Here is a 12,683-nt window from a genome sequence, read left to right as displayed (position 1 = left end):
TGCATGGTACACCTCGATGAAGATTGGACATCATTTGGCATGAGGAAAGTCTCAAAGATGAGATTTCTACTACATTCTCTCGCCCTAGCTTGATGGTACCCCGAGTACATTCTGCAAATATCAGTAACATCAAGCTAGGGCGAAAGAATGTAGTAGAAATCTCATCTTTGTGAGACTTTCCTCACGCCAAATGATGTCCAATCTTCACAGAGGTGTACCGTGCAGTTGTACATCTCACCCTGCATGTAAAACTGGCCCCTAAACCACCACCAACACCTCCCCTCGACCTATTAGCTGGCTCTCCTATAGAGAGATAAATAGTTGACTACTGTGAAGGCCTTATAGTCTCAGTCTCTGTGTGTCTCTCTGTCTCTTCAGGCACACAGCTTAATTAAAACCATGCATTTCCTGGCGTGTAGCCAGATGGACTCAGAACGAATGGGATAGTATCCGCGTGCTAGCAGTTGGAGATGGATCTGACGTCAGCACGGGGTATATATATCCCCACAGGAAGCGTAGCAACTTAGTAATTTCCGTCTCCAAAGCAGTTTGGAGAGCCTGCACGCTAGCTGAGCGTGTTTTCCAAATCTACTTTTCTTTTCTCTTTCTACTTACTAAAAACTTTTATAGCATTGAGCCCCGCGCTCCTGCGGTGATACCCAGGGGGTCCCTCCCCCAGTCGAGCTTCCCGGGGTGATTTCCGTGGTCCCCCGGAGGTGTAAGTCCTCGGTCCGGCCGAATCGCGGCAGGGACATAGTCCCCGGGCGAGGTTCGGGTGAGGCTTCGAGGCGCCTCTGTCCCGGCGTGGACGAGGCAGCGGGTGCATATCCTCAAACGCGGCAGTGAAGGTACTTGCCCTCTCCCCCCACAGCCGGAGACCGCCCGGGTTCCAGCCGGGAAGCGCTGAGGATCAGGTAAGGCGTACATTTCTTATTTCTGGTCTCCGAGGAGCAGAGGATCGGCGGCGTGACACACCATGGAGGACGCCATTTTGGGGCCTTGTTCAGGTATTGAGCGCCCGTAATAGGCGCGGCTCTATTCCTCCTTGTGCGTATATTGACTTATTGCTGTGAGCATATGCCACCGAGCGTGTATTGCTAACCGCCTGTTGCTGAGAGCATATTGAATGCCACTGAGCGTGTATTGCTAACCGCCTGTTGCTGAGAGCATATTGAATGCCACTAAGCGTATATTACTAACAGCTTATTGCTGAGAGCCTATTGAATGCCATTGAGCGTGTATTACTGACCGCTTATGCTGAGAGCCTATTGAAAGCTATAGAGCGTGTATTGCTAACTGCATATTGCTGAGTGCATATTGCATACAATTGAGCTGTTTTCATGGCCGCCTATTGCTGAGAACATATTGAGTGCATATTGCTGCCACATATAGTTATTATTGTGCGCCCGTTGTATTAAGCGCATATTGCTGCCGCATATTATTATTCTTGCGCGCCTGTTGTATTAAGCGCATATTGCTGCCGCATATTCTTATTATTGCACGCCTGTTGTATTAAGCGCATATTGCTGCCGCATATTATTATTTTTGCGCGCCTGTTGTATTAAGCATTCAGCGCATATTTTTCAATGGATCAGAATGCAGCAGCATCTTCAGCGGTGGCGCCGCCTGCCTCAGGCATTAAAGCCCTTGGCCTCTGCTCTGCATGCCAGCTTAGAGCCACGCACAGTGAAGAGCCAGACTCCCTATGTGCCCAATGTGAGGAGGCCATGGAACCCTCTGGCCAGGACCGGTCTCAGCCACGGTTTGATGACAGTTCCCCAGGGGCTACCCTGGACTTAGCGGGCAGTCTTGACCAATCGGGAATCCCGGGGGATCTTGTACCCCGGCGATTTAGAGGCTGCTTCAATTTCCTGGGTGGATCTCTTTAAGAGGATTCATGCCTTTGTACAGATGCAAACGGCTTCCCGTCCAGGCCCTGTGGTTCCTGCTGTTCCTGTTGTTCCTGCGGTGGCTGCAACTGCGGCGGCTGCCGCTGCGGTGGCGGCTCCTGCGGATCCTGTTCCTGGACCCTCACGCCCTTATCGTGAGCGGGTCCTCCCGCCACTGGACAGTCCAGATCAATCAGACCAGGAGGTTTCACTGGATGAGTCCGAACTCCCGGACGAGGGGGAACTTCCCCCAGGGATTGAGCCATATAGAACCATGAGGCGGTTCTTCCCTAAGGAGGATCTCTCCGACCTGGTGTCTCAGTGTCTGGCGGAGTTGGATATTACGGGTCCCAGTGCTTCGGTACCCTCTGCGCAGAATCTCCTGCTGGAAGGTCTTCGTCCTACAGCCCGCCATTTTCCATTCTTGCAGGCGGCACAACAACTGATAGATTTAGAATGGGCGGCACCAGCGGCTTCCTTCAAAGGGGGCCGGGCCCTGACGGGCATGTACCCTTTGGCACCGGCTATCCAGGACCTGTTGGCGTGCCCTCAGGTGGACACCTTGATTAGTGCTGTGGTCAAGCGCACTACCATTCCAGTTGAAGGGGGGATGGCCCTCAAGGAGCCTCATGACTGGCGACTGGACGCCATTCTGAAACAGACCTTTGAGGTGGCAGCTCTATCTTTGCGGATCGCAACCTGCTGCACAGTGGTGACGCGTGCCTGTTTGTCACAGGTTAGGAACAACGCTCCAGCAGCAGACATGGAGTCAGCTCTTTCGTTCCTCACGGATGCCGCATCAGATCTGGTCCGGACAACAGCTAAGGGGATTTCATCCTCCGTAGCCGCCAGAAGGCAGCTCTGGATCCGGAGATGGTCAGCTGATGCGGCTTCGAAGACACGCCTCACCAGATTGCCCTTTAAGGGCTCTTTCCTATTTGGCAGCGACCTTGATAAACTGGCCAGTACATGGGGTGCCTCTCCAGTGCCTAGACTGCCGGAAGATCGGTTCAGAAGGGGCCAGCGCGCCTTTCCAAGGCCCTCCAGGGGCAGGAGTTCCCAGGGCTTTGTTCCTTACAGGGGTCGCTACCAGGCATCACGTCCTCAGGCCAGGAATCAGTCCTTTCGGACCAAGCAGCGCAAGAGGGGAGAGGCCCGGGCTCGGGTCCCGGCCGCACCTCACAATGAGAATCCGCCAATTCATCTGGGGGACAGAGCCATAGGGGGCAGGTTATCCCTCTTCTACCCCAGATGGGTCGAGATCACGTTGGACCAGTGGGTCCTCGCCATTATCCGGGAGGGATATTATCTGGACTTTCATCACCTCCCTCCGGACAAGTTTGTGGAATCGTCCTGTCCCATACACAAGAAGGTAGCATTGGAAGCTACCCTGGCGAGGCTCCTGTCCTTGAAAGCCATCATCCCAGTACCTGCCTGGGAAGTGAATTCTGGACACTATTCCATTTATTTCATGGTACCCAAGAAAGGGGGCACCTTTCGGCCAGTACTGGACCTCAAGTCAGTCAATCGATACTTAAGGGTTCTGAGGTTTCGCATGGAGACTCTGCGCTCCGTCAAGGCCGCAGTACAGCCAGGAGAATTCCTCATGGCATTAGACCTGTCAGAGGCATACCTGCATATACCGATCCATCCGGATCATCAGCGCTACCTACGCTTCAAGGTTTTAGGACGCCACTTCCAGTTTCGGCTCTGCCCTTCGGGTTGGCCACGTCACCATGGACATTCACCAAGGTGGTCGTAGTGGTAGCAGCGGCACTCGGGCGGGAAGGAATTTTGGTCCATCCCTATCTAGACGACTGGCTGATCAGGGCAAAATCTCGAGAGGAGAGCCTTCGGACAACCGACAGAGTGATCGCCCTTCTGGAAAGCTTGGGCTGGGTAATCAACCTCAGCAAGAGCTGCCTACAGCCTTCCCAGTCTCTGGAATACCTGGGAGTACAGTTCGACACCCGGGCAGACACAGTCAGTCTCACTACCAAGATACAGTTGAAACTTCGGCAGCGTATCCAGTATTTGATGGGAGCCAGTCGGCCCATAGCCTGGGATTATCTGCAGGTTCTTGGTCTCATGGCATCCACCCTGGAAGTGGTGCCTTGTGCGAGGGCCCATATGAGACCGCTACAGCACTCCCTGCTCTCTCGCTGGAGCCCCCATCTACGGAACTATTCCACGCACCTTCATCTGCCAGCCAGAGTGCGGACCCAGTTGCGGTGGTGGTTGCAGTCCAACCACATGAGCAGGGGATCGAAGATGTCCTCCCCCACGTGGACCTTGCTCACCACAGATGCCAGCCTGAGCGGCTGGGGAGCACACTGCGAAGAACTCACCGCACAAGGGCGGTGGAACAGGGAAGAGTCAGCGTGGAACATCAACCGGCTAGAGGCCCGGGCAGTCCAATTGGCATGCCTTCGGTTTGCTCACAGACTGAAGAACAGAGCAGTCAGAGTGATGTCCGACAACGCCACCACGGTGGCATACATCAACCGTCAGGGCGGAACCAGAAGCAGACAAGTATCTCTGGAGATCGCCCCACTGATGGCTTGGGCAGAGACGAATCTGCAGGACATCTCCGCCGTCCACATTGCCAGGAAGGACAATACCACAGTAGACTTCCTCAGCAGAGAAAGCCTAAATCCGGGAGAGTGGCAGCTGTCACCCACAGCCTTCCAGATGATTGTGGATCACTGGGGATTCCGGACATGGATTTACTGGCGGACAAGTCCAATGCTCAAGTACCCAGATACTTCAGCCGCAAGCGCGACCCGTTCTCACACGGAATCGATGCCCTGGTCCAGCCGTGGCCTCCAGGGACTCTGCTATACGCCTTTCCTCCGTGGCCTCTGCTGGGCGCCATTATCCACAAGATTCAGAATCACCGGGGCCTAGTTCTTCTAGTGGCACCAGACTGGCCAAGAAGACCCTGGTACGCAGACATGAGAAGACTACTGGCAGGGGAGCCTCTTCCCCTGCCTCCTCTCCGGGACCTTCTACGTCAAGGTCCCGGAGGATCCAGCTCAATTCTCTCTTACTGTCTGGCCATTGAGAGGGCTAGACTGAAGAAGAGAGGTTACTCGGAGCCTGTGATAGATACACTCCTCCGAGCTCGTAAGTTTTCCACGTCCCTCACCTACATAAGGATCTGGAGAGTATTTGAAGCATGGTGCAACACTCACGGCACCAATCCACATGCGACCACAATCCCTATTGTGTTGGATTTCCTGCAGGATGGACTTCAGAAGGGTCTCTCCCTCAGCTCCATCAAAGTTCAGGTGGCTGTGCTGTCTTGCTATGGTCCCAGGAGGGATGGCAAGACCATCGCCAAGCACCCAGATGTTTCTCGCTTCCTGCAAGGAGTCAAGCATATTCGTCTGCCACTAAAGTGGCCTGTGCCCGTATGGAACCTCAATCTTGTTTTGGATTTCCTCGCGGGATCCACCTTCAGACCCCTTCGGGGACTGTCTCTCCGTTCTCTAACCTTGAAGATGGTGTTCCTATTGGCGGTATGTTCGGCACGCCGCATCTCAGAGCTACAAGCACTGTCCTGCCGTGATCCCTTTCTCAGAATCACTCCTGAGGCTATCCATCTTCGTACGGTTCCCTCCTTTCTACCTAAAGTGGTTTCACAGTTTCATCTTAACCAAACCATATCCTTGCCTACCACGGCGGGTTTGAAGAAATCTGAAGAAGGGCATTTATTACGCCATCTCGACATTGGCAGATTGCCCAGATATCTGGAAGTGACACAAGAACTACGAAAGAAGGACCATCTGTTCGTCCTGCACAGCGGAAGGAAGCAAGGTGAAGCGGCCTCGCGGCCCACCCTCGCCCGCTGGATTAAAGAAGTTATCAGAGCAGCTTACGTAGAGGCTGGGAAGTCTCCGCCTCTACAGGTCAAAGCTCATTCTACCAGAGCACAAGCGGCATCCTGGGCGGAATCCAGGATGCTGTCGCCTGCAGAAATATGTAAAGCGGCGACATGGTCCTCCCTCCATACCTTTTCCAGGTTCTATCGTCTGGATGTCCAGGCTAGGGAGGACTCGGCATTTGCGAGGGCAGTACTACATGGTCCTCAGGCAGCCTCCCGCCCAGGCTGGGAGTAAAGCTTTTGTACATCCCATTCGTTCTGAGTCCATCTGGCTACACGCCAGGAAATGTTGAGATTACTACCTGATAATCTCCTTTTCCTTAGTGTAGACAGATGGACTCAGCATCCCGCCCAGCTGCCTGTGTACATGGGTTTCACCGATTCAAGGTAAGCCATGTCATCTATTTCCATAAGAGCGTACACTCTACCAGGTGTCAACGCCTTCCGGTTGTGAATGCTGGCGGTCTCCAGCTACTATCAATCGGTCAGGGGAATCCTGTTTCACTTTTCACTGAGCGTCAGTACACATATCCATAACAGCTTTTGCAAGGAAGATTACTAAGTTGCTACGCTTCATGTGGGGATATATATACCCCGTGCTGACGTCAGATCCGTCTCCAACTGCTAGCACGCGGATACTATCCCATTCGTTCTGAGTCCATCTGTCTACACTAAGGAAAAGGAGATTATCAGGTAGTAATCTCAACATTGCCCCTCATTTTAATTAGTCCCGCCCAAAACCCTCCCCAATTCCCCTTCTAAAAATTTGCATTCGTGCCATGCAATAATCATATTATCTCATGCATTATGGCGTTAACGCTGCATGTTTTAACATCATAACGCATTTTGATGAATGACCCTATTAGATTGAACAGCATTTGTGCTCCTGTCTGCACCTATTTTGTGCCAGATTGATTCCTCTTGCCATTTGTATTTAATCTTATTTCAGTTGCCTGAAAGTGTGGGGTTTTTTTTTCTCTTTATGCTCATCTAATGCATTTGTGCAATAGAAATGGCAGATGATCTCTGGCAGCTTTATTAGTGAACAGAGATGGAACTGCACATATTGAAAACTGAATTGAATCTCTCCACTTGCCATAAATCATTGTCCCTAATTACTGCATTGCATGTTTGCCTGCTTGCTAAGGATGACTGCCATGGATTTCTAAAACCTATTGCCACAAATGATTTTTGTAATCCTCGTACAAGACTATGGTATTTTTTTTGGAAACTGCATCTGTTAAAATAAAAAAAATAAAAAAAATAAAAAAAAAAGCTTATAAAAGTATTTTAAAGCGGTACTGCAATGTAAAGACATACTATTTTATTATTTTATGCCATTATTGCTAAATTTCAGCATCCTGTGGTAAGCAATTACAGGGTTCATTTGCAGTATCATTCTTAATAGAAATATGTGGTGGTCCTCCATAATTGCTAAATGCTCCTGCTGTTAATATTTGGCATAGTAAATGTCTGGTATGTTTGTAGAAACAGCACTTGTAATTTAAGAATATACCATCTGGAGGCTGAGTTCCTGCATAGCAAATTGCTGGTGTTCTTTGTGGCAGAATTAGATCCTTAGCCTGATATATGCAGAATGTTTGGAAAGTTCCCTGATCAATGAGCTCGAGTAGTATCAGTAGCTATGTGTACATTCATGTTGGCTGAAGTTGCTGCGTTTTCTCTGCCACCGAGAGGTGTCCTTGTACAGACTGAAACGATGTCCATCTAGATAGTGTCAGGCGATGAGAACGTGCTCTCCAGTCTGCCAAGCATCCATTATAGTCACAGTAAGCTGTATTCTCAGAGCCTTCAAATCTTTGCCACTCCTGAGCTGGAATGAGAGTAATACTATGGCTTAAACTTTACACAGTTCTCAGTACTGTAGTATGGCCCTCCCTGAGTAGCAAATTATCCAAGACTGAGTCACATGGGAATCCAGGTATTGCTCTGACATGTTCGATAATGTCCTTGGTAAACTTTTTATTGCACATGTTTCACCCTTCCTACTGAGAATTCATATGGCGATATTTATGTGCATTACTAGGTGCTTATGTGAGTCGCTATAGCTTTCACACTTATGATGTGCTATTTGAAGCTTCTATGGCCTTTTTCATCAAGTTGCTGCAAAGTGCAATGGCCACACACCAGTGTTATTTAAGAGTTGCTTGTTGTTATAATAAGAATTTGACTATTTATATCAAATGTTTTAAAAAAAAATTATTCAGGGGGATGAGGAATCTCCTTTTATTTGTTATAACCACAATTTCTTGTAAAAGAAAAGCACAGTAATTACTTGAATTTGTACTGAACCTTTCATCTAAACAGGACCCCAATGTGCTTTCTGGCTAAAGGCATATCATGATGTACACACAACCTTTTCCAAGGTGGGTGGAAAATGGAAAAGTGTGTTGGTTATCTCACTTTAGCAAACTAAGGCCTGGATTTTCCATTCTCGCAGAGAATGGTGAATCCAGCAGTAATGGGGGGGGGATGGGCCTGTGAAAGCCAGTAGTGATCGCAGCACAGCAGTGTTATCGCTGGCGGCTTTCGCACCCAATAGCGCCACCGTGAAAGTGGTGCTATTAGGCGCGCTACTGGTGGCGATAACGTGGCTTACCTTATCACCGCCAGCGAAGATACTGCCACGTCCTCCTCCTCGCTGCCCCGACTCCACCCCCGGCAAGCTGTCGCACGCGAAAAGGGACTTTTCACGTGCGATAGGCTTAGAAAATGACCCCCTAAGCCACAAGTGTGTGTCTGGATTTGCAGCCAGAGACTGCTGTTTAGAAATATGATGCTTTAACTGCTAAACTAAATGATCCATGATGTAGTACAAACACCATTATTCCCTGATTAATACACTACCTGCAACTTATTTTGAGAAATGCAAACTTTCAAACTGTTACTTTCATGTTGCAAGATCTCTGTAAAGCCCTGCCAAGTTTCAGAAATAACTAAACTTGATGGAAAGCTCATTCCATTTTTTTTATCTTGCAGAAAATGATGTTCGTAATTATTTGCATTGTTATATTGGTTGTGATCCTTGGCATTATCCTAGGAGTATCGCTGTCCTAGCAGGCGCAGCCCAAGAGTTTTTAGTACATCTTTGGAGACTCCAGAAGATATCCACAGGGAAACCAAACATAATCCTGGCAAAGGGTTCTTTTCATGCGTCTTGTCGCTAAAGAGGTCTGCGCCCATCTGCCATCAGGGACTCCAAGGTGCAAAAATGTAACATCCCCAGCACAGTATGGGGTGTGGTAAATTTTGACTACAGCTTGTTTTTTGGTTTTTTTTTTCTCCTTCCACCTAATCTGCCACCTAAAATGTACATTCTAGAAGTAACTTATCTCTTAACCGTGAAAATTTTAGAAATTTTTTTCAATAATGACCAGTTTTGTAAAATAATGAGCTAATTCAATTAAAGTGGTATTTGTATAGCAGTAGGACTTTTGGCTATGGCGGGTGGCTTTAGTGTTTCACTACCATTATGTAACTAATTTGAATGACAATTTTGTATTAGATTTGTATGTAGTTATTGTTAGGAAGAATCGCAGATGTCTTACTGTTTACGAGAGCGATAGAAACATAGAACATCGGTGTGAAGCACTGATGTTATGTCGCACTTTTTCTTTTTGTTATTTATGTCTTCTCCCAAGGGATTGGGGGGGGGGGGGGTTCCAATGGCTGCATTCCTTTACTTCTAAAAATCCATTTTTTGTATCTTGTTCTTTGCACAGTTGTGTTTTTAACAGGAACTTGAAATCTTAGCTTGTGAATATTTTTTTCTCGTTTACAATACCACATGTAGCAACCAAAATATGTGCCTGTTACTGGTGACCAAAACAGATCTTTAGGAGTCATCAAGAACAACTTTCTAAGAACAAATAAGCTGCTGTACTTGAAACAACTATTTTCATATGTAGCATTAACTTACAATGATGCAACCAATTTTCTAATTCTGAAAGTGTAAACCTTTACCATTATATCTGGGTCTCTTACCAGGTTTAATTCTTTTTTTTTTTTTTTTTTTTTTTAGATTATAAAAATGTTCCTGGGTTTTTTCTTTTACAATATCCACAACATTTCATGGTGTAATATGAGGAATGTATAGGAAAGCTAGTTGACCATTCAGGAAAGATACAGATAATTTCTGGGTTCTATGTACAATGGTGCAACGCATGGCCAATGCGTATTAACGTGCATTATTTATTGTGGCTTCTATGATTAGCAAAGGGGCCTATTCACCAATAGCACACGTTATGGCATGCCACGCCTTGGTAAATAGACCTCTTGGTGCCCTCTTCTGCCCTAAATATCTGTCTGCTTACATTGTCTGAATGATTGGTTCAGAGTTTAAGCATTTAGAAGTCTGGGTAATCGGAGAGAGATTTCTTGCAAAAGAGAGTCTATATAACCATAACCTTTGTTCAGTAAGGGCTTTCATCCATTCTGTTTTGTGAGTTCCTGTAATATTTACAAATTGATTAAATGTATCTATTTTCTGTATATAATCCACTTTAAGTAAAATGAATCTTATATTTCTTAATCTGTTTAAGTATTTGAAAGGTTTGACTGTATAGATAGTCCACAGTGAATAAAGATTTGCTATAGAAGCCAAACTGAACAAGCAGTTTTCTTCAACTTTAATAGATTTTTCTTTTTATTTAATGGGGGTATGTACTGCTTGACATGAAAGCTACATTTGATGATTTCTGTAATGCATCTTTAAATGAAGTGACCTGAAGTGTTATTAATGCTAGTGGCTTTTAGTTACTATAGCAACTGTTTAAACATATTAGAGATAACCAGATTAAGTGATTTTCATATTTCAGATGTAACTTTATCCAGTTTTCTACAAAATCTTCGTCTGAATTAGCATTTTATGACTAACTACTCTGTACGCGTTAAAATAGCTGACTCACTGAAGGTGTGGCATAAACCATGAAAGACAGGAGTCGAGTGGCACCTTATGGACTGACTAATTTATTAAAGCATGATTGGTTAGTCTATAAGGTGCCACTCGACTCCTGTCTTTTTTTGCTACACCAGACTAGCACGGCTATCCCTCTGAAGATTATTGACCATGAAGTTTCTCACTTGAATGCAGTCTAAAAACTAAGCTTGCTTTTTCACCGGACACTGTTTCAAGGTGTTCTAGAATAGCTATGTTTCACATTGTGCCATTTCATTCCTCAGTATGTTAGGTCTGTCTGTTATTATTGCAACTTACATATCTCCATAAAATATACAATATTCATGTATGCTTTTTAAAAATGAAAATGTATCAAAATATAATCAGTGAAGTATATGTCGTCATTTTTAACCATATTTATGGTGAGAAATGTATTCTGTTCCCGGAGAGATTTTTCCAGTGCAATGTTGTACAATATAATACTGTGAAAAGCTTTCCAGATATGTAGAGCAGCTGTTGCTAATGCATTTGTGCGGTGGTAAGTTACTGGGAAAATGAGACCTGTCTGTTACCTCTTGAAATCTTTTTACAGCTTCAGTTACTGTATAAACAAGGCCCACATCTTTACCTTGCTTATGGTATTAAACAATAACATTTTTTACAAAGTAAAAGGTGTTGCATACTATGGCCTATCAATGATATAATTCTGTGCTAATTTATTTTACAAGTTCTGTCTGCCCCTGCTGCTCAGCAATCCAACTAATCAGAATAGTGGGGGTGGGGGAAGGGGGTGTTTCATTGAATCTGATTGGCAGCAGATCTCCTGGTGCTTTGTAATGACATGAGCAGGAGCACATTTTGAGTTTGAGATGCTGCTATTCTGCATTCAGTAACTTAAAATGTAAGTCTATACAGAATATTCCTACCATAGAATGTGCACAAATGTACAACTCCCAAGGTCTTACTTTTCACAGTGAACTTTACTTCCATACAGGCTCATTTCTCAGATGACCAGATTTTGTTAAATAGAATGGGCCTACAATATTCTGCTTTAAGCATTTATGAACAAATACAACTTGGGCAGTCATCAGATTCCATTTGTATGCAAAGTACCAAAACAAAGTTGGTTCATTTTTAACATGTTCTAGGCAAGAAGTATTTTTATTTAATGTTAAAGATCCTTTATTATACAAGGTGTTTAATTTTACTTTTTTTTTTATTGATCTTATTTATTACTTTTTTCACGGATTTGTCTAGTTTTATTTTGGACATGTAGGGTGCTGAAGTGCAGGTGACTGGCATAGTAGATAAAAAAAAAAGCTGAGAAAATTTAAACTTGTCCAAAGAATCTGACAGTTAGGAGCTTCCATGATCTTAGCATTATTCAACAGAAATATATAGTGCATTCTAAAATAGTGACATTTAATTGGTCTTTATGAATTTTTGTACTATCTCTGAAACATTATGGGCCTGATTATAAAAGTATATCTCTCCCTCTTCCCCCCCCCCCCACCAGAAGCACGCAAGGGAAAAAAAACTATGTATATAGTTTAAGAAAAAATTGGAAAAACCTCATAAAGACATGTGCCTGCCACCTCGTCATATCAGCATCTAGAAATTGGTTTCTAACAGGGTTTAAAGGAAAGAAAACCTCTTAGCTTCATTGTATGTACTAATACATTTTGCTAATAATAAAGCACTTTTTGACCATTTTCTGGTGATATTTTCTTGAACTGTTTGATTTGTTCACCCTAGCATTTTCACTACTTCTGAGGTTTACAGTAAGCAAAATTTCATAAGTGTGGCAGTGAGGAAATAGGTCTGAAAGTAAAGAAAAATTGCTGAAGCAAAAAGCCACCTCTAAATACCAAAGCTGAATTCCACGCTTTAGAATACAAATCTGACAACGTACAAGAAATGGCTGTTTGAGACATTAGGCAGTAATAGAGTGAAAACTGGAAACCTTCTTACCAGAAAATGAATGGATAGA

The 12,683-nt window shown here is 45.4% G+C and overlaps 1 protein-coding gene across 2 annotated transcripts in view; it reads left to right on the top strand.

Annotated features, from left to right (window-relative positions):
* STX2 (syntaxin 2) overlaps positions 1–12,406 on the top strand; it is a 59,463-nt gene extending 47,057 nt beyond the window's left edge. For both annotated transcript variants that reach the window (XM_029571263.1, XM_029571264.1), the window contains one exon: positions 8,776–12,406. Coding sequence is in view for 1 of the 2 variants with exons in the window: in XM_029571264.1 (XP_029427124.1) it covers positions 8,776–8,853 (78 nt within the window). In the remaining variant the exon portion in view is untranslated. The remainder of the gene's footprint in view (positions 1–8,775) is intronic.
* Positions 12,407–12,683: the final 277 nt, after the last annotated feature.

Source organism: Rhinatrema bivittatum, chromosome 11 (assembly GCF_901001135.1).
Source record: "Rhinatrema bivittatum chromosome 11, aRhiBiv1.1, whole genome shotgun sequence".
Classification (NCBI taxonomy): Eukaryota; Metazoa; Chordata; class Amphibia; order Gymnophiona; family Rhinatrematidae; genus Rhinatrema; species Rhinatrema bivittatum.
This window is presented reverse-complemented; position numbering and strand designations above follow the sequence as displayed.